Here is a 22,195-nt window from a genome sequence, read left to right on the forward strand (position 1 = left end):
TGTCTTTTTTTTAAATGCTTCAAGTACAAGGAAGGAGTATTTTTCTTGCAGAAGTTAATTTATACCTCAAGCAAATACAAAAAGAGATGTTGTTCTATATACAATGAGAAAAGCATGAAGAAGGAGTACTTCAGAAATAAGAACCACAATAACATTTGCTGTGCAATAATTTTGAAAGGAATGGTTGTTATCAAACACCCAAAGCTGTAGCAATCTTTTGCACAGCATTAAAACATAAAAATTTAATCTCTAAGAAACTACCTGATATATGTTATGTATGTTCTGCCTGTTTTGAAGCTACTATTGTTAGGTAAGCTACAATGTAATACATTTCACTTACCATTCAAAAGGGAATTTTCCTTTTTTGAAACACATTTGCCTTCAGTAAAGGGTAGCGAATCACGTTTAATTGTCTTTGGACTGGTTGCATTTTTCTGTGATAAATAGCATGAGTTGATAATTTCCTTGTTTTCTTTCCCAATTTTAAGGCTTAAAAACTGTGCTGTCATTGGGTGTTTTCTCAGGCCATTTTAATTTATAGCTAGAAATTAACAACAAAACCAAACTCTCTGCCACTTAGTAGTACAAAAGCTGAAAACCTGAAAATTCTTCATAAAAATTATTGAACAAGTATTTGTTGTCCAAGTATTATTGGACAAGCTTACTTAAGTCATACGTTGTTGATGAGTTTGGAAGAAAAATTAGCACCTTAATCATACGTTAAGCAGAAGTACCTGCCAGTGTCCAGTCCTGCCTCATCATAGGGAAGGAATTTATTTTACAGGAGAGATGCGATGTCACAAATAGATTGGGGTTTTTAAGTGCCTAGGGTTTGTCACTGTGTGTCTCTAGTGGGAACTGTAGATGGCAGGAACCTAGGAATGATAATCTTTATAAACTAAGTCTGCATTTGAATAATAATATGCAGGGGGGGATAAAAAATCCCAGCCCAGCACACGGCAGAGATTAAACCTCCCTTTTGTCTTCAACATTCCCATAAAGCTGAGTAGAGAACGAGGAGTCAGGGAAAGGAAGAGTGGTAGGATTTGGTCACAGCGAGGTAATGTATTTTCAGGAAGGTAGTGCTTGCAGTCGTGAAATGTCTTGAGACATCCTCATGAGTATTACCAGTGTTTGCAAGGCTTTTGGCTCTGTACACCTTGTATTGATCGAACGAATCATGGGGTTTTTTTTAGTGTCCTCTACAATTCTGTCTTTTCTAACATTGAGATACAATTTGTTATTCCTCAGTAGAGCTATCTAGTCTGTTGTGTGTATCACTGTGATATAATTAGTGAAATAATTTTGATATATCTGGTACACTGATTTTACTTTTTTAGAGAGGCCATTAAGCCATTTGTCCTGCAATTCTACATTTGGGGTATATTACTGTTTGAAAAACATTGATGGTGGCATTGTTTTACCTCGTATGATGGATGGAAACTTCTGCTGTCAAAGGCAGCCTTATTTCTCTTCCTGATTTTTGAGTCTATTTCTGCGTTATTCCAGTTATTTTTTTCAAGAAAGTCTTCAGGGCATTTCAGAAGAAACTGGTAGAAAGTTTTTATCATTGGGATTCATGACAACCCACGCCCCTCTGTTACACCTCTCCCGAGTGTTGAAGTTGATAGCATGAAGTGGTGCCAAGGGGCACTCACAGAGCATTCATGCCCTACATGCATGCCCTGTATCTGTGTGTTCTTCCTCTTTCCTGCCTTGTAAGCTGAGAAACTGGGCAATGCTTCCTTACACTGTTAGGAGTTATGTGAGAACAACTAAAAATGGACAGTGTCTCCTGTATGGAAGATGAAGTGTTTCCCTAGAAATCTGGAATCTGTGCGGGAGGGCACTGAATAACTGCAGAAATTCTTCCCTTGCTATAGATCCTACCCCTGTGTGTTTATTCATACAGAAGGAGGGCAGAGACTATTGTTACCTTTGTTAGCCAGCTGCCTGGACGGAGTCTGGCCAGTGAGATGCAGCCAGCGAGCACAGCTGCCGTGCAGCTCTCAGAGCACAGGTACAGCATTCTAGTGTTGGGCTTCATGAGGTTGTTACTCTGCACCGCTCTTCCTCTCCTCCATCTGATGTGACAAAGTGTACAGTTCGTGGCAGTGTTAGTAGAGTTATGTTTTGGTTATGAAAGGAAAATCTGCAATTTCATGAGAAGTTGGCTCAGTCATCTGCCATCATCCCTAAGGAAAGATAGTAGAAAAGTAAAGTGGCAACAATAACAGAGGTCCCCAAATCTGAAGTTTTGGTGTACATGATGTATACACTAAATAAATTTCCCTGAACACCACTGTATGTGGAGCGGTGGGAGGAGATGAGGGATAGGGTTAAGGAGCCTGAAAATGTTACACCTTTCCTTCAGTGAACATATGCTAATGAGAACTATATACAAGTGAAGAGATGAATCATTAATATACAAGAAATTACTTTAGTAGTAGTATTACTACTTCAGTTACAAAACTCATTGAAAGAAGAGAAAATGGTCCACTTAGGTCATAATTGGAGCATTTAATCAGATCTTTTCTTAGTGTATTAATCATCATTAATAATAAGGCATAGGACCAAATTTTATTTAGTTGTTGCCATGCAATCTGTTGAAACTTGTTTTCATATAGTTAAGAGAATGGGATGGTTATAGAAAAGAGAGAGAAGTTGATCCATAAACTTTTAGTTTAAGCACTGCTGATGTGTCAGTCCAAGTAGCTATTGCCTTCACATCAAACTAGTTATCCACAGTGCCATAGAGGAGGAGGAATGGAATTAAAATTTTAAATGTTGAAAGAGTATATGTTATTTTTTTTTATTCTGTAAGTGCCTTTGTTTCAGAAATGTTTTGTGAAATGAAATACAGTAGAATATTCTGTTGTACTGAATTTACTAGATAATCATTGTTGATTTTATTACATACTGTAACCTAGCTTTGTATGTTGTTTGTAGTTTAAATCTAAGTATTCAAAAGAAATGGCATAAATTCTATGCACCTTTGTAATAAATGCAGTGTTTGAAGTATATTTTATCAATTTTGTTTTCTTAGCCTGAATTTGAGTATTATTTAGGAGTGTATCTGCAAAGCTACATTTTACTTCATTGTGTTTGACAGCTAGTGTTACCAAGTGTACTTTAAGTCACATCGTATCATGAGTATCACTTTTGGTAGTGGAGACTGAAGCCTAATCGAAATTACAGGTTACAACATAAAGCAAGGACAATATAAGCTCCAGAATGATATTCTGACAGTATGCTTCAAAGCTAATCTAAAAGGGTTGCTTCTAAGGCCTTGTCTAGCCTAAGGAGTAAATTAAATGCCTGAAGTTTGAAAGCATTAGCCAACAAATCCCAAGACATTTGAAAAGTCTAGTGTAGACAAGATGGTAGACTTCAAGGAAGTCTATAATTTGATTGAAATTTAATCTCTTTTCAACATGTGTTTTGACTTGTGTGGTGAATATCGTGCCTCATTTATCAACTTGACCAATTGAACGTGTGATGCTTTCTACTCTGTGTGAAAACATTTTTGCTGAAGTTTTTGTGTACTTTCAATAGTTTTGAAAAAAAAAAAATGCTTTTGAAAGGTTGTATTCATGCCCCCGACTCATTAGTCTTTCACTTGAAAATATTTTCTTTGAGCAGGTCAAGAATGCTTTTTTATAAGACACCATGTAGTACTGAATTGGTTGAGGGTGTTCAGTATATAATCATTATTACCTTGAATTGCCAGCTAAGTTTCCAACGTAGGATTTAAAAGAAAAGGGGAGGGGGAACACAAACAAAAAAACCCAACCTCCTCCCCCCCCAGCTTGTTCTAAAAGAGTTGTTTATCATGGAATAATCAGGTAGTTTTGTAATGTTACTTCTTGAATTTGTTGGAGTTTCAGATGCAGGCTGATAATGTGTTGCAGGTGAAATGTAGATCATTTCACTTCCAATTTTATTTCACATTTTCTCAACAGAATTTCTATTAGTTAACTGGGGACAGCAGACAAAATGTATGCTCCTAAAAACCTAAATCTAGAAAACAAATATAATTAATGTTTGGGCTAAAAATTACTCCAGGAAATCGCAGAGTTACTTCTGATGTTTTTGTTGCCACTACTTTTTAGTTTATCTGTTTTTCTTTTCCCATGACTTTTTAGCAGGTGCTTCTGTGAAATATGGCTGAATTTAAGAAGTGACATACAGAGAAGCCTCCTGTTCAGAGGAAAGCTGTGTGCCTTCCCTTCTCTTTGCGCACAGGTCTGAGGAACAGGAGCTAGTGTTTTGTTTAAAACCTTCAGATTTCCTTTAACGAGCACATTGGGTTTCAAAGTTACCTTCACCTTCTAAAATTGCAGCAAAATGTTGTACGGGAGAGCAAACCACTGAACTAAAAAGTTAAGAGCCTGGGGTTAGGTGAGGAATACTGCTGGTTATGTTTTCATAATGTTTAATCAGCAGTTGTTTATGGTAGCGTGAATTTTTCCAGAACAAAACTTGGCATGCATCTTAAAACCCATGGCAGGGTTGCATGGAGGAGCTGGACACAAAGGAGGGAAAAACTTCAGCAATTATTGCCAAACAAGAGATTCTCTCTCTCTCTCTCTCTCTCTCTCTTTTTTTTAGTATGGAAACTTAGTATCATATCTGGGCATGTATGATAACTTGCCAGGTTTGCTGTAGCCAGTGGTTTGAGGCCTATTTTTTTCCCTCTGGTTAGTATTTGACCTCATCTACTTGTTAGTATAGCCTGCATCACAGGAACCTGGTGAGATTTACAGCTTTTAAGTAAGCTGTATAGGAGGGGAAAAAAGTACCTGAGTTAAGCCTGTTGGAGGTGAGATAAAGCTGAAGAAAATAAGTTATTTTATCTTTTCGAGAGCTCAGGCATCTGTATTGACGGAGTAGTCTCCTCTGCTTCACCTTTTTATGGCAGCCTCCACCAAGGGCAAGTTAGCCACGTTAGAAAGGATGTCCTTCTGTTGTAAAGTGATTTCTTCAGGTTTGAGACACAACTAACTACTTTTGTCAATACTGGATAGCGAGGAGGCTCTGCCTGGCGCGGTGAGGCATGGACCCTCTCTGGTTCCCCTGGGGCTGCAGCGTGCTGTGCAGGTTCGGAAGCGATGCCATTTCTGTCTCAGTGCTGTCCCTCCTCTCCTGCAAACTGACAAGTTGGGGGGCTGTTTCACTTTTTGTTTCTTTAGAGTGAAGAACAGTTCAAGATATGTATAAATCAACCTCTGATATCTTATTTCTCTTACTGCAGTTAAAGTAACTTTTGAATCATTTACTGGAGACTTTACATTCTAATATCTCTTGCTCCTGCAGTTGGTTTTCGTGGTTCACTCTCTGATGTTACTTTGGCCCTGGAATCAGGTAGGATCTGCTTTAGAGACTGCTGGATGGGTGTTGCAGCACAGCTGTGCTGTAAAGGAGGTCTTCAGCAAAACAAATTGTTCAGCTGCATTCTCAAAATACCAACCTGCAATATGCATAGAGAAAAAAAAATTACTGTTCTGTGTTATCTCTGTTAGGAGACTCTGCAGTTCATACTGAACATGTTAGCCCTTGTTCTTGGAAGCATTTTGATAAACTTCAGCCACAGGGGGTTTGTAGGTCTTTATAAAGCTCACAGACCACCTTTTCTTATCAGTCTGCTAAATTCTAATCAACGTTGCATAGTTTTTATTTTAACAGCTTACACTGTAAATGGAAGTTTGCATTTGCTATTACATTCACAGCATATAATACACAGTCTTTACACAGGCAGATTGGAACTGCTGCATTTGACCTTAATTAATATAACCATAAATAATTAATATTACTGACTGTAACTAACATAAACCCCATTATTCAACGGTTAAAATAACTGACTGTTCTAATAGTCTAGCACAGGCTAAACTTTCTTAAGCAGTAGTTCACACTACTGGGATTAATATGAATAAAAACAACTCAGGTCAGATCTTGCATACTACATGATGAGGTATTTTGTATTTGCCATCTTCACCTATTACAGCTGGGTTTATAAAAATGTGTTTTGAGACACAAAACAGTTGTTTGTCTTGTCTGTGGACATTTGCTTTGATCAGAGGCTGGACTAGGTGACCTACAGAGGCCCCTTCCAACCTCAACTAAATGATTCTACAAGTTGTAGAAAATAAGGTGTTACCTATGCAAATTCTCCAAATATTTTAGTCAATGAAGCATCATTTACTTTATCTCTGTATGTAGCTTTAGCAAAAATAAATTGCTGTGTTTGAACCCATGTAGTACCTCAGGTCCTTGAATCACCACAGGAAGATGCTTCGCAATGCAATGATACCTCTTCCTGCACTGCGACTGTTCAAGGGGTAGTGTCAGTAGATCTTAAAATAGAAGTCAGCAAGGCTGTCATCCTCCTTTTTGCATAAAGTTGCCTGAGTAATGGATAAGCTAGTAGAGGTGATCGCTTTCTTCATTCAGCTCCTGCCTAGCTTTAGTCCTGTCTGCTCGGTACAGTTCATTGAGGAAAAAGCCAGCTATACGTAGCTCAGCTTTCAGCAAAGGGGAAGCTCTAGCTGCGATCCCCATGGGCAAGAAAACAGATGGGTGGCTGCTGCTGACTGACGTGATAATCATGTATAGAACATGACTAGTGTTTTTTGTTGTTGCTCAATACTTCATTATTCAGTCCTGTGACTGTGCTTGATGCCAGAGTAAATTCCTTTTCTCAGCTAATACAGAGGCACAGCTTATCTATACCATGTTGGGAAAATGCGAACTGGCCTTGAAAAAAGAGCTGCTATCCTGTAAATTCTTCAAGGAGTGTCTGATGAGAACAGTCTGAGTTCTGTTATTTTTAGGTCATGAAGATAGTAAACCAGTAGCCCCATAATCTGTAAAAATGCTTGTTTTTTTCAGGGGGTGATCAGCTGTTGTATACATGATTGGATCTCTTTAATCCCAAGAAAAAATCCCAAGAGAATGTAAGAAGGGAAGAATTACTGAAGGTCAGTACAATCTTGCAATAATCCTAACAAAAGATTGGTCACTGTAAATGACTTAAGAAATAATGAATTACGGCAGTTCTGTAAGTATGCCTATGTCTGCCTTTTCTCTATAGGAGTGCAGCCTCATTTTTCCTTAGGAGTGTGAACTTTTCAGTTACAGAAACTGCCTTCATTTTTAAAAGCTATGGTTTAATTTTGTAATACCATGATGTTACTGTCATTTGTACTGGTGAAGGTGTAGGGTTTTGGGTTTGTTTGTAATATAGCCTGGGCTATACCACTTTAAAAGTCAAAAGTGGGAAGAAAACAATCAGTGTAGATGTACATGTTAGGGTGTTGTCCATTAGAGTGGGTGGATGGGAGGGGATGCAGTGCCAGAAGGGAATTTCCAGCAGAGGTATTTTCCTAGCATTTTTTTTTCCCCACAGATAACACTTCTGTTTATATAAAGTTTAGCAGTAATACACATCTCCCTTTTACCAAGTTGCCATACACACACCCTTTAGATGAGGCCATGAATTTTTTAAACACGTTTTTATAACTGGATTGCTGCAACAATTTAGGATTCCTTAACTGGTTTTTGTCCAAACTCCTCTTAACAGCTCATTTGGTCTGTTCACCCAAAGGAGGGGTTTAAATACACCTTATCTCCATAAACTTAAATTATGTGGACAAGTCAAATAGTTTTGTCATGCTGAAACTTCCATAGCATGTCTTGTCCAGTTGCCCTGGTGGCAGTTCTAGGTTAGTTACTATGCAAACATACACGGACTCAGGCGGCTTTGCTGTTATGTGCTTGTGTATCCTTCCTTGCTGCATTTAAGCAGGAAAATGGAAGTTCTCCAGATGCTACAAGGGACTTGAAACCTGATACAGAGAGGAGCAGTTGGCAGCTTGTGTTTTACAGAAACGAACAGGCCATGCCTGGTGGAGCTCTCCCAGCTGTTGCTCAAAGAGGAGGCTTAGCCCTAGGGAGATGCTGGATTATTACACTGGCTATTCCTGCATATCGGTTTCTGGGAAAGTTCTCTTCAAAAGTGAAAGCCAAGTCAAGAGCTCGCTCAGCACACTGGAGTGGGGCTCTTTTACACCAGGGCAGGACACAGCCTCTTGGGGTTACGACCAGAGAACTGGATGTTTCCCAGTTTTCCAAGGGCTTCCTTCCCACTGTAGTACTCTCCCTCCTCCTCCTCCTGGAGCCAGGCTTGTTCTGAATCAAGTATCTGTCAAAAAATGAAAAAAGCTTTCCAAATTATTTAAGAACACAAACCTGTAGGCTCATTTTAGTAGCACTCACACTTCCCTTTTTAGGGTCTAAGGTTCAGCTGATACCTGCAGCTGAGTATGAGAGCTGATAATCATACACATTTGAAAGGGTATAGCAACAGTTCTTCCTCCAGTCATCAGTGCTGTATCCTAGGAATGAGATGCTTATTCATCTTCACTGCAGTGCCTATCCAGGTACTACAACCAAAAAACTCAGTTATTCTGCACACATTTAAATATCCTTCTCTCACCTAGTAAGATAAATGCTCTCCTCAACATTACCATCTTACTCTTCTAAGGTAACTTTTTTAAAAAAATAAGTTCTAGTATTTTTTGTTTTGGCATCTCAATAGTTACACTTTCAGCAGATTCATGAAACAGAAAAATGAGTGAACTCAGGTGATCATTACAGGGCTTTGAATTTCTTGCTCAGAACTGAACTGCCAACTACAAGTTATTTCTAGAAAGGTTTTTAAAATCACAGTAAACTCTTTACTAATGTCAACGTGAAAATTTTGGAAGTCAAGCAAGAAAGTGTTACAGCTGCAAGAGAAACAAATATGTTCAAAAGTCTTTCATATGAACTCAGTGATCCCAAACATCTCAGCACATTCAGCATCATAAATTCAGCTATAGTCACAGTAAAATGGGGAACACAATAGTGAAATTTCCATTCCGTTCACAGCAATTTCATAAAGGATGAAATTCACAAACAGAACCAGTCATAAGCCATTGAGTGGTTTTGCACAGCAAAACAGTACATTGCAGTATAATTCTTACATCAAAATTTCTTTGCTTTCAGCTACATTTAGATGGTGCTTAAATAAAATAATCACAACAAAAAAATGTATCTTAGTTGTGCTGCCCTTGAGTGCAACCTTTAGATTATCACTTAATAAAATATATTATTTAAATTTCAGATTTACACTGGCAATGATTATTATGATTTAGATGAGGAAGGACAGAGATCTTTGCAAGATGTTAGCTAGCTGGAGTCCATTCCTTGGTCTTCTGCTTCTGGCTCAGAAGGATACAATTCATCCAAAATCAGCTCTGCAACAACAAAAAAATCATGTTTCAGAGAGTAGTTTTTCTACTTGATATAGTATAATTATGGCTGGTATCTGTTTGCATTTGAAAACATTCTGACTGTAGAAGGCTACAGCAAATATCTTTTTTCAAGGTTCAATGCAAACAGGTTTTTAGATACGCGTTTTGTCATACAAACTTCTCCCCCGCTTTTCTTTAATGCTTTTTTAGGCATTAAAGGAGAGAACTATCTTGGACCGCAAATTAAATTTAGCTATTAGTGGAAAAACAGTAAAGGGCACTTTGTTATTTTACAACTAGTTCTGACTTCTTATTACATTTAAAACCTCATTTTTGTTAACTAATTTTAAAAAGCCACTAGGACAAAAGCACAGTATTTTGTGTTTTAGAGGAAGGACATAATGCTAACTACGGGTTTGCAAGCACATGTGTGCACCACCATCCCCAAAATCACAAGCTGTTACACTGTTTTGTCCATTCCCAAGCATAACTAGACAAGGCATTAGGCAAAGTTCTAGAAAACTTCAGGACACTCTAAGCAATTGGAGTAGAATAAATACATGGCACAGCGTTTAGCATCTCCAGAAAAGTCACCGTAACTAATAGTGGCATGCTTGCATGACCTGCCTTACCGATGCAATATGTACACCAACAATGAAGGATTTATCACTCCAGCTCTGAGTAAGACCAGATGCCTTGTCTGGTAGATACCAGATTTTAGCAAACCACATACTGACATAAGAGCACAATCTTCACATCAGCTCTACAACATGCATGTAAATAATGCCATGAGCGAACGAAGAAATGGCATCAAGGTACAAGGAGAGGCAATTTCACAAGATTAGCTCGCTCTAGGAAATGGACACCAGAAGTGTGCAAAGCAAGGGGCAAGTCCTGATGGGCATGGGCTAGAGAAGCTTTTGGGGTAATGTAGGAAGGTTGGGGGTAGAAGAGGGAAGAGGAAGAAGAGAGATGTTAAGGGGGACGAGGGGACCAATTGCAGAGAGAAGGTGTAATGCTAGTTGGAGACTTGGAATAATTTTTTTTTTTTTTTAAATAAGGTAACATATAGTGCAGATTGTTCTATGAAATAGAGCTGGAGTATAGGATTTTGTTTGATCAGAGAGTAGGGGCATATTTCTATGGAGAGAACAAAACTATTAAAGATAGTAGAGTAGTGATTCAGTATAATGAAGATTTAAAAGCACGAGGCTACGGACTGCCTTCAGAAGTCTGAGCAACAAACATCCATGGTATTTGTTATATGGTACTTGTTAGATGAGGAAAGGGACAGAAGTGGAATTTCTATTTCTACAGCATGGAAAAAAGCCAACATTATAATTTCACTCGTTTTACCTTCACAGGCACTCAATTTTTGAGTCTTTTTGAGAATGGCTCTTATGCCTGGCATGGCTTGGTCATACTGATGGAGAACTTCCAAACAGTGTTCATGAAACAGTTTATCTTTCTGAGACAGGCTGTGTAAGAGTAAAACAGCATCCCGTAAAAACTGAATAATTTGTTCCTTATATGCACACAAGCTGTTCTCAGATCTTCTAATCTTCATCCACTGTCTATGTAACATTATAATTAGTGCCTTAACCACCTGCAAGAGGAAAAAAAGTGCCTCAATACATGAAGTAAAATTATAGTAATGGAAAACTTATTTCATTATGAACTTTACTGATTAATCTCTCAAACTTCCAAATTTCAGAATATTTTCTAGCAAGCAAAAGCAAGCTTCCTAGAAGGTGCCATCCTTTAAAGTACAGTACACTTCTTTTTCATTGTAGCTAAAAAAAGGGCAAAAAGCTATTTCAGCATTGAAACCTTTAAGTTCTCAGTAGATTAAACTCAGCCACTGTAGCGACGTACCTCGAGATTACATTGGCAGTCTGTACCAGGTAATAAAACTGCTGGACTGGAACACCGCATACACCTTGTCAGGAGTCTAACTGTCTATTACAAAAACACGCAGATTGCATTATAATGAGTACTAGGGTTCTGCAGAATTATCAAACAATTAAGCTGCAAATAAAGGGAGGTAGAAATGATATTTCATTACTAGATTCAAACATTCTTGTTTTTTTCTTAACAGTTGATCTTTTTTGCACCAAAAAATTGCTAAAGTTTTTTCCCCTGTAAAACTTTACAGAGATAAAATCTGCCTTGCACAGAAACCTTTTCAACCTTCTGATGAGAAAGGCTAACAAGGTGCAGTGGGCCTTAATTCACTGCATACAAATAATATGTTTACACTTAATGTAACAGTGTAGGTAAGGGGATAATGGAAATGGTTCAAAATTCTTTCAAATGAGAGCAGAAGTGAAGCAAATAGTAGAATCTCAGACAAGTCACCACTGTCAGTACAAACAACACAAATTAAGTTCAAAACCTATTCTTCCTATATATAATCATGACTATTATATAGCAAGCTAGCATTTCCACTGAATACAATTAATATAATCTTAACTTGCTACGGACTGCCTTTTATATATAATAACTCGTAAGATACAGTTCAGAAGTAATTAATACAATGAAAATGAATCCTAGATCTTGCTTCTTTTTACTCTTCTATCGATCTAAAAGCAAAATAAAGCTTAGTGTTGAACATTTACAGCCATCCTAGGATCTTTCTTGCCTTTTCAGTGACAACTATGACTATTATGACTGATGCTCTCTTTAAGAATAGTTACTGATTCAGTTTCAAGCAGCTACTCTTAAAAATCAATGTAATCCCTTACTGCAAGCCAATACTTTCAGTATTCTATTTCAGTTGGAGAAAGAACCTCTTTTCGGACAGTTTGTGCATTGCCCTGCTTCTCCCACTCCCCCAACTGGAAACAGCAGGAAAAAAGCATATGAACAAACAGCTGTGGTTACCTCTTGTTCGAGCTGAAGCCAAAGCATTTCAGATGCTGATTTATCCGGTCTTGATGTAATATACATGTACAGTGCAAGAAGAAGGCAGGTATCTGAAATAGAGATGACTTTGTTCTTTTCCCAACTAGTCAATTTTTTATGACAAAAATTAATTTTGTCACACAAGAAAACATTTCAGAAAATACATAGAGTGCTATCCTGGGACTCATGATACAGGCTCAACTTCTTGCTTTACTTCAGACATCTTAAGCAGTGCTAAAGAAACTGGTATCCCTAAACTTTATATATGTGTTTGTGGTAATAGTGTCCTACTTCATTCATAAGGAACTGGACAAAGACTATTTGTCATGCAGAGTACTGGGATCCCTAAACTCAACAGTGTCATGAGCGCAGAAAAATAAAACTTCAAAACTCCTCAAAAGCCCTTTTTTCCTCATCAACCGTTAATATAATAAACATTAATCTGGAGAGTAGTTTTAAAAATCCACATGGGTATCAAAAGCACTGTATGTAGACAGATACCACAAGACAAAATACTCTTCAAACAGTAACTGAAACACAGCACTAGAAAACAAGTTTTCAGGTAACATAGCAGGCTCTTTGTCTTTGGGGGTTTTAACACCTTGGAGCAAGGCCTGTTTGCATTACTTTTAGTTATGCTAACTAACATTCAACTGATAACAGTTCTCTGTGTTATGCAGTCTGTTACCTGAATGAGAACAAAGTTGAGCAACCAACATGTGGTGTTGAGCAAGAATAGACAAGAGTCTCAGGGTCAAAAGGACAGCAGGCAAAGGAGTCTCCGGAAACAGACAACGGAGCAGTATCTGGCTGCTCAGTAAGTGCTGAAAACTTCAAAAGAAAACTCAGTTAGAAACGGGAAGTGCACTGACGAGTTGAAAATACACTATTTCTTGTACACAGCATCATAATTTGTGCCTTTTTAGCCATTCAGAATATACCTGATCTCAACTTATGTGTCATTAAATACAAAATATATTAAAAAACATATTCTGTTACATTTGGCAGTCAGTCTGCAATTCATACTACGGCTGTGTATATTAGACCACGAGCAGACGAAATGTCTCACTTTTTAGAGTGGCATTTTACCTCCCAGAATGAGACCCTATGCTTTCATTCTTTATCCATATCCCAGCAACCGCAAAAAACCCAAAATTAATGTTATAGATATTCTGATCAACTGCATATGGCCTTAAGAAGTTTTCTCACTTTAAACTGACAGCTATGCAATGAGGCAACAGCATCTGCTTCATATAAACATCAGAGGCAAATCTTGTTACTGACTGGGGGCGATTATCACATGCATTAGCAGCAAAGGCAGTAGAAAGATCTTGAACTGTTTCTCAGAGGTGATCTGAGAAATGTGATATTCTCTCATACATGTCAAAACTTCTACTGTCATCTGCACAAATTAGTTTCAACAGAGAATGGAAATTCCTAAACAACAAGAGTCTGAAATAATTTTAAAGCTAAACCTGACTTACTTTATTAGCAAGTCCATTGTTGAATTTTCAGCTAATTTCACCAAAACTTTTAGGCTTTGGTTCAGTATACTATCAGTCTGGGAGCCTCTTGCAGCAGAAAAAGCTAAAACCTGAACCAGCTTTTTAAACAAAGAATGTTGATCTCGATTGTTATTGGGAGCATCCTGTGGAGCTACAGGCAGCCCTCCTTGTGTCCTGGTATCTTCTTTATTATCACACAGCACATTTTTGTCCATCTTGAAAACCTGTTCATCTCCAGCAGCAGAACTTTTTTCCACTTCAGTAGACAGCAATGTGTGGACAACATCCCAGCTATAAAATGCCAAATAATAAAGAACACCCAGCGATATAACTGTAGTTTCTTCAAGAGACAACCTGAAGTCCTCCTTACTTGACACCATATTTGTGTTGGTTCTGGAAGAAACAGCTGAATGGTTTCCACAAGAACCATTTACTGACTTGTCCGCCAATTGTACCGCTTGACAGTATGCACCAATATGGTGTTCTACCAAGGGCAAGAGATGCACGGCGCCTCGGATCTTGCAGCGTGTGAGGTGCAAGAATTCTTTCTGGCTTTCTGTTGCGCTTCCTTCAGATAGTCCTTCATCCATAGCAATCAAGTTCAATCCTGTTATTGCAAGTTTTTGAGCTTCTCGCAGGGATACAAGAGGAACAATTTCTTCTTGAGTTGTCCTGCTGCTGGGTAGTTGTGTGGACTTCCTATCCAAATAAAATTAAAAGAAGGGAAATATTTCAGAAGAAAACTCAGAGAACGTAGCTGAAATTTGAGTTATCCATATTTTGAATCAAATAATAGAAAGGCTAGAGTAGTAAGAGGTGTCTTCCCAACATAAAATGTAAACGGGGGGGGGGGGGGCGCAAAATCCTACTCCTTGATACCTGCATGGAAGAGCAATTTCAAAGCATTCCTACGTCTTGTGAAAATAGTCGGAGCTTACAGCTGAGTAACTTCAGCAGCTCACTATAAGCCATTGTCTGAAACTACATTTCAAACACTGGCTTCCCGGTTTCATGCTTTTGATAACCTGCCATATATTCTTATCTTCCCCTGATGTTATTTGGTAGCTTCTGGGAAGAACAAGTATTTGTACATTACTGATCTGTAATATGTAGGGGCCTTTAAAAGGACTGCAACAACAATAAAAAATTATTTTCTTGGCCAGAGATGAGAGAGAGTTCAGCTATTAACTAGTCAAACTGCAGCCACAAAGGCCAAACACACCACCGCTACTTGCCCTTGCCATTTATGCAACGAGACATGAGCTTTGCTATGAATCCACAAAACACAAGAATTACTAATAAAATAACATATTAGAAAAGCAAAGGTATTTCAGGAGCTACAGTCTACTTCTTGAAAGTGAAAAACGATTATATATATCTAATATTTGTATTTAAAATGCTTTACCGGTCACTATAAATATATCTTGGAAAATTGCACATAAATTGTATGTTACAAATTGAACATAGTTTAGACTTTGAAGATATAAAGCCTACTGTTCTTTTGATCACATTTTTGACATTTACTTCCCACTTAACTCATGATCATGTTTATAAGCTTCCCTCATTGCAATGCAAGTTTTATGGTTAACAATAGCAGCTGCTTACAGTCACTCTTAGGTTTTCAAAACATGTTTCTGTGCCTTCCCCAATATATAATTAACTTAGTTTATCTCTTAGTGTTGTTCTACTGTTTAATATCTATGATAATCAAAGATTAATAATCAAAGATGCAGAATGATGTTCCAAATTTTGCATTAAATGGCCTAAGCAAAACAGCATTTAACATAGGGAATGAACTATCCTACATGAATAAGCATTTCTTAGTATAGAGAATGCCACTATACTAAGAACATGTCAGATGCAGTTTAACAAAAAAAAACAAAACCAAACAAACCCAAACAATAAAAACCCCCAAAAACCTTACGATTCCAAATAGTTAGGCTGCAATACAGCTCCAGGTAGAGGCTCAGAGTTACTGCTAAGAAGATGGCAGAGTCCTAGTAATGACCCAGGGACAATGGGCTGCTTCATCAGTGCATTTAGTAAGATAGAACCTGAAACAATACATAATTGTCTTTGGAGTAGCTTTACCATCAACTGCAACATCAACAACAATGCAAAATTAGTATTTTAAAAGACTAGCCTTATTCACAGTGCACTCAACTTCAAAATAATTTTTTCAGTACAAATCTTCTCTCTCTACAAGAGAATGATTTTCAGAAAAATCAATTTAAGATATGATTTAAACATTAACCAAATTATATTTAGAAAGATTTTAATTACAATCACATATTAGCAAAATAGCTTGAGCCAAATGATTGTGTATCCCAACTATCCTGATGACTTGCCCTCCATGTTCCAGTCCACACATTAAAATTATGTGACGCATTCTGTTCTGAATTGGAAATAAAACAGTACCCTGAAGACTTCCTGGCGTTGACTGTTGTAAATGTTGCTTTATTGTTTTTACCTTCATTTAAAAAAAATGTACATTTTTCCTGTTTTTATATTGGTTTACAATAAAAAGCATAATATATTAATACTGAAAGAACCAGCCTTGTAATAAGATGCTTCTTGATCCATATCCTTCCATAAAGCAAAACCCAGGCAAACTTTTTTCTTAAATAGAATAACAACATAAGAATGTTGTTAGGATACAAGATAATAATATAATCTGAAACGTTTTACTGCAAAATCACAATATTCGAAGCAAAAAGCGACTAGCTGACCACCACTATTCTGTGCAGTGGCACTGTACATCGCAGGCTCCTCAGCATGATGCTGCTTAGTAAAGGCATCTGAGCTGTTCCTCAGAAATGCTCACTATTTCTGTATTAACAGAATTAAGTTACCTTGTGTGTTTCGTTTAGGTACAGAGTTGTAGGAACCGTTTTTTCCCATTGCTTCATGCTTCACGGATAAAACTTCAGGATGGGTTATGTTACTGTCTAAAACAAACAGTAATTATGAGTCTAACATGAGAACTATATCGCTTATATATCTATACCTATCCTTTACACACATTGTTAGCCATAGCTGTTATATAGTAAGTAAACAGACAGTACACCAGTAAAAGACATTTGTCTTGTATAACTCTGATACAACAAACAATAGTTAAGAGCTGTGATGCAAGTAGAATTGCTCCCCAAAATAAATTAGAAAAGTGAATAAAATTTCACCTTTACTGTCAGATGTTCCAGATTGTTCAGTGCTATTGCTCTCAAATTTTCTTTTAGAAAAAACCCATACCTTAAGTTGAATTCCCATCGCTAGCAGAGATTTACATGACGTTAGTTAAAAATCAACATAAAAGTCTAAAAAAATTTTAAAAAAATCGAGCATTTCGTAATCTTTCAGTCATCTATATATGTCACAATGACTAGCCAACCTGAAGCCAAAAGCCTTGCAGGGTTCAGAAGACAAATAATCAAGTGTGTTTTTCAAACAAATAGGCATATTGAGTTTTGTTACCATAACACAGTCAGGCGGCTAAAAAAATAGCAATACTAATGCTTTAAGGCGACTGTATTTTTCTTTTTGATGGAGTTCATACTGCCCATACAGTTTCAGATTGAATATTTTAACTGATAGTAATATCTCAGATTTTTCATGATTCTTTCTGTAAGGATAAGTTGATGATACCCAAATTTCTTCCATTTATTATTTCCTATTGGAAACATCACAGTTGGCTGCTATAAAAACCCACCATTTTTGTTTCATATTATAGCAACCTTCAAATACATGCATATATTAATTTCTTAAGCTTTACTCAGTTAATTTCAAGATACAATTTTGTGAGAATTACTGCCTTATACATAAAAGAGGAAATGAATATACTGTTTCAGTTGCTTCTTTCAATACAGCTAAATATGTACCCTTTAAGATAAAATCCCCAAAAAGGTCAGCTTTAAAGCCAAAATCACAAGAGTATTAAAAAAATGCATTAGATGACTAGCAGACCGATTCAAGAAATAGGCAAATTATTTCCTGTTCTTCTTTATTCAGTGATAAAGGCAGATTAACAATTTGGATATTTTAGTTCATCACATAATAAATGAAAGCTTTTCATCACGGCCAACAGTTCACATCTTGGCATCTGGTATACAGGCATTACCAAGGTGTGAATTAAAATGATCTTGATGCAAATTTCAGTCATAGCTATTTAACGCCAATTGGTATAAAACGGAAAGAAATTTAAGCAAAACCAAAATAAAACAAGCACTTGTTTTTCTCTACAGTGAACTTACTGAAACTGTTCAGGCACATAGCACAAAAATCCTTATCTAAGGCAGAAACGTTCATATGCAGCTAAGTGTTGCAGGCTGTACATGGGTTTACCTTCTTTGATTGAAGTAGTTGGGGCAATCAAATTTACTGAAGAACATGATGGTCTAGTGGACATTTCAGCACTGAAGGATTCCTTTGTAGGAAAAGATCTTTTTCCAGGCTGTGGAGAACATCCTTCTGATTTCACTTGTATTCCAAAATTCTTTTTAGGGCTAAAATAAAAATCAAATACTTAGATGAATCAATATTTCTTTTTCATAGATGTTTTAAAGGTATCTCACTATAAGCTCTTTGCATTTCTGTCACAGATACAAGGAAGGCTCCTTTTGAGCAAATTCCACAGAGATCAATGGACTTTTTTTGGTTGTATTTTTTAAAGACAACAGAGCCAAGAGTTACATGGAGAAAGAAAACTCCTTTAATAGTTTAAGCACACATATTGTAAAGAGGAACACAAATTCATTCTCCAAAACTCCTACCTTGGCGCTAAAACTGTCTGAGTAACATGTTTATTTCTTTCACAGTTCTGAAGTCGCGTTCTTAGTTCATTCATTTCTGCATCTTTGAACTGCAACTCTGTCTGTAATGACAGTAACTGAAAGAGGAATTAAAAAGACAGTTTTACCGTTACCGAATAATTTAGAGGTGTTATAACTTGCAGAGCAACTAGGACTACCATAAGATTTCAAGATTACCATCTACTTACTGTAAACTCTGCATAAGATCTCCATTTTTATGTATGCTAGTCCAATTAATACTATCTTAGAACCAAGTGTCAAAATTTCAGGCAAGAAGCATATGACTTGTTAAGACAGACCAAGTGCCATGCAGAGCATGACTACAGTGAGGCTATTAACAGCAGAGTAAACAAGATAAAAGCAGCCACTGTCCTCTTCCGGGCTTTCAGAAAGATGACCGCAACAGGAATAGCAATCTGATCAGACTCATAAAGCATATTATGTCGCTTTTTTCCATTTTAAAATACATTCCAATTTTAATGTTCTTGGGTTTGCTTAAAAAAAAAAGGCAACAAGTAAACAAAAACCTCTACCACTTGAATTTTACTCTTTTATTTTGGCAGAAGAAAACTCTCAGCAAGTTCTTACAAATGCTTTCTTCTAGACAAGAAAATTAAAGCATACATCATTTGGAAATTTCACACAAATGTTATTCCTTTGACTAGATGGTCTGTGACATCATTAAGTCATACAATTAGCTTCTGCGTGTGATGTGCAGGTAATTGACATTATTTACAAACCTTTTTGGAGAACTCTTTTTCTTTTTCACTTAAGGTCTGAGATTTTTGCTGTTCCAATAGCATGTACGATCTTTTCTGTTCCTCCATAGCATACTCCATCTGCTGCATTGAGTCACGCAAAATTTTAATTTCTCCATTTTTAGTAAGAATTTCATCCTGCATTTCTTTCAGCTGCAAACAGATGAATTCCATTAAAGGATGTATATAACCAAATGTATGTATTTATATCATTATGTGGCTGAAAATTAGGTATATTTATACTTTCTAGGGAGAAAAATGCTCCTGTAACCCAGTTCAGAAATTCTGCAATGTTGCTTCTAACCTTTTCCTCATTAAATCTGGCTCAGCTACTGTTTTCTCTATCAGAATTATAAAATAACAGCAAAGGCATGTCTTCATATACTGTCCTGGTGTCTGTAAGAGACCATTCTTCTCTTTGCCCTTCTCTGTGATCATGTTCTTTTTTTGAAAAGTATTCTAGTCACACACATCAATAATTTATTCATTGTTTGGAGGATAACAATGATAATGTAATTATCGTATTTCATCTAGCATGGCAGCCAACAAGCACGCTGTCCTAAGACAAGCTACCACCCCCAGACAGTATCTTCACGACATATATAGTCTCTAATACTTTTCGAACAGCCATCACCACTCAGAGACAAGACTTTGGAGAGATAATAAATGAGTTACTCAGAAAAGCATGGAGAAAAAAAGCAGAAAGACACGTCTATACCACTATGTAAAATTACGGTTTACCCCCATGTTGAACGTGGTGTACAGGTAGGAGCTTCTCCAATAGAGAAGGATATAATAGAGCTGGGAAAGATTCAGAGAACAGAAGTAAGGGTGATGAGAGAAAAGTAAATAGAGTAGGACCCTCCTATCTGGGAGAAAGCACAACTGTGAGGAAACAAAGGTCTATTGAGGTGCGATTGCTATGCACAAGTTATTCCTTGTTTACTGCCCCTCATAACAGCCATGATCCATCCACTGAAAATCACTAGGTGCAGAGTTAAAAATAAAATCAAAGAAGAAATTTCTTGACACAACGTGTTGTTAAGCTGCAGACCTCTTTCACACTAAAAGGTATCCAAAACCAAACGCACAAGTGTTTAAAAAAACACATTATAAAATATTAAATACATGTATAATATTTCTGGATCGGGAAGTACTTACATAACATTTTACCAGAGGCTAAAAGACTATTCTGGTAAAATATTATCGTAAACTTGCTCAGGTCTTATATTCTTCCTAAGCTGCCTGCCAAAAAAGGATGGACTTGGTACACGCGCATTTGTACCTTCTTCCTTTTCTGCATCTAATTCTTGCCTGTAATATCTTTCCATAAGGGATCATCAGAAGGTAAAGTAACATAATACAACTTTAAAGTCACTTTACTTTCTCAAATCTTTAAGTTGCACAAAACCACTCTTTGCTGGGGAGCTAACAGGGCAGGGGAGAATGGATTTGATAGGAAACAGGTAAAACCGACAAATTTGCTAATCTGAAATGACTAAGAAATCAAATATTGCTCTCAATATCACTAGAGCTGTTTCTAGTATGATGCTTTCAATAGATCCATGGATTTCAAAGATTACTAATCAACTTGATTAGAATGAAATACTTGGAACTGAACTTATCCCATGTTTCAGTTAGCCCTATCACAAAATTTGATAATTTAGAGGGGAAGGAAGATATTGCTAACCTTCTGTTTAATTTCTTCATGCTGTGTTTGCAGTACTTCAAACTGGAATGCATCTCTCATCAGACTATCTTCCGTACTGTTTCCTGTTGCAGAATAAAAGCCAAGATCTGTTCTGAAGCACGGATGACGTATGTACATCACTGATGACTTAACATCAAGATTTTGTTATTTGCTATTACACATTCGGCAAGGCCGAACCGCGCCCCCCCCGCACGGCCACACCGACCTTTCAGCCTCCCTCCCGCAGCGGGGTCTCTGCCGCGGGCCAGCTCCGCCGCCCGCCGCTCGGCGCTGCTCGGTCCGAAGGCGTCCCGCCCGCCCCACGCCTGTTTCGCGAGGCCCGCCCGGGGCCCGGCGCCGCCGGCAGCCTCCTGCGACAGCGCCTGCGAAGCCAGGATGTCGATCTCCTCCAGGTCGTCCGCCGTGAAGTCGTCGTTGTCCCCGAAGGGGTCTCCCGGCCCCTCGTCGGGCCCAGCCGCCCCCGAGCTCTTGGGGCGCTTGTGGGGCGGGAAGCCGTTCACCAGGGCCCCGCCGCCGCCGCCCGCCGCGGCCGGAGGGGCTGCCCCGGCCCAGCCCGCCCCCCACAGCGCCGGGCCGCTCCGTTTCCGCGGCCCGAGCGGAGGCTGCGCCGCCATGGCGGCGGACGCTGGCGGCCTCCCCGGCGGGGTCGGGGACGCTCCGGGCACCGGGACCGCTGACGGCCCCGCCGGCGGACCCCGGCCCGGCCACGCCCCCCCCCGCGTTGCCCCGCGCGCGCCGCGCCGCACCACCCACCAATCACCGGCGGGCAGGGCTTCCCTCAGGCCAATGGGACAGCCGCCGGGCCTACGGCGGCCCCCGAGGGTCAAACCCAGCTCCGGCGCGCAGCGGCTGGCTGTAAGCGTCCCCGCGATTGGCCGCGGCCACCGGCGCTGCAAGCGCCTCGCTGATTGGCTGGGCGGCGCGCGGGCAGGCGCTGAGCGGGACGGTTGAGGGCGTGGGGAAGGCTCGTCCTGTCAGCAGTGTGAGGGAAAGGCTGCTGACGTCAGACCGTTAGCAGGTGATGTCACAGCACGTCGTGGTGAGGGGTGGGCCTACTGATGTAATGCCAGGCGCTGCCCTACGGTGTGGTGGCGGTGGCAGCTGGGCGGGTGTGGTCACATGAGGCGGCTGGGCCTCATGCAGCATCACAGATGCAGGCTGCAGCAGGGCTGCCATGCCAGGTCAGTGATGTCATGAGCAGCACCTGGTGATGTCATGG

General features: G+C 38.8%; 1 protein-coding gene across 7 annotated transcripts; it reads right to left on the minus strand.

The window, feature by feature from the left end:
• Positions 1-2,125: 2,125 nt before the first annotated feature.
• On the minus strand, positions 2,126-21,816 carry ATRIP (ATR interacting protein). 7 transcript variants are annotated; one of them, XR_014229258.1, is made up of 16 exons: positions 21,182-21,700; positions 20,956-21,038; positions 19,248-19,418; positions 18,469-18,584; positions 18,041-18,201; positions 16,555-16,650; positions 15,627-15,756; positions 13,682-14,401; positions 12,886-13,028; positions 12,177-12,268; positions 11,169-11,252; positions 10,650-10,899; positions 9,170-9,296; positions 6,262-8,200; positions 4,803-5,470; positions 2,126-2,195 (listed from the first exon to the last, which is right to left on the minus strand). XR_014229258.1 is itself a non-coding variant. In XM_082322385.1 (13 exons), the coding sequence occupies exons 1-13, from the start codon at positions 21,588-21,590 to the stop codon at positions 9,229-9,231; spliced, it is 2,523 nt and encodes an 840-aa protein (XP_082178511.1). In that variant the 5' UTR covers positions 21,591-21,700; the 3' UTR covers positions 6,219-9,228. The 7 variants fall into 7 exon arrangements, 2 of the variants coding, with proteins under 2 accessions (XP_082178511.1, XP_082178512.1); XR_014229259.1 differs by having other exon boundaries at positions 8,310-9,296; XR_014229257.1 differs by lacking the exon at positions 21,182-21,700 and adding an exon at positions 21,730-21,816 and having other exon boundaries at positions 6,262-9,296.
• Between the last annotated feature and the right edge of the window lie 379 nt (positions 21,817-22,195).

Source organism: Platalea leucorodia, assembly GCF_965183815.1.
Source record: "Platalea leucorodia genome assembly, chromosome: 9".
Lineage (NCBI taxonomy): Eukaryota > Metazoa > Chordata > Aves > Pelecaniformes > Threskiornithidae > Platalea > Platalea leucorodia.

Bases quoted from the DNA above. Each gene is read 5' to 3' on its own strand.
- ATRIP (XM_082322385.1), bottom strand. From the start codon at position 21,590: ATGGCGGCGCAGCCTCCGCTCGGGCCGCGGAAACGGAGCGGCCCGGCG. The intron at 18,585-19,247 runs GTTTGTAAATAA...TTCCTCTTTCAG, and splicing joins AAAAAGAGTTCTCCAAAAAG to TTACTGTCATTACAGACAGA. The intron at 13,029-13,681 runs GTAAGTCAGGTT...TTTCTTTTGAAG, and splicing joins ACAATGGACTTGCTAATAAA to TTTTCAGCACTTACTGAGCA.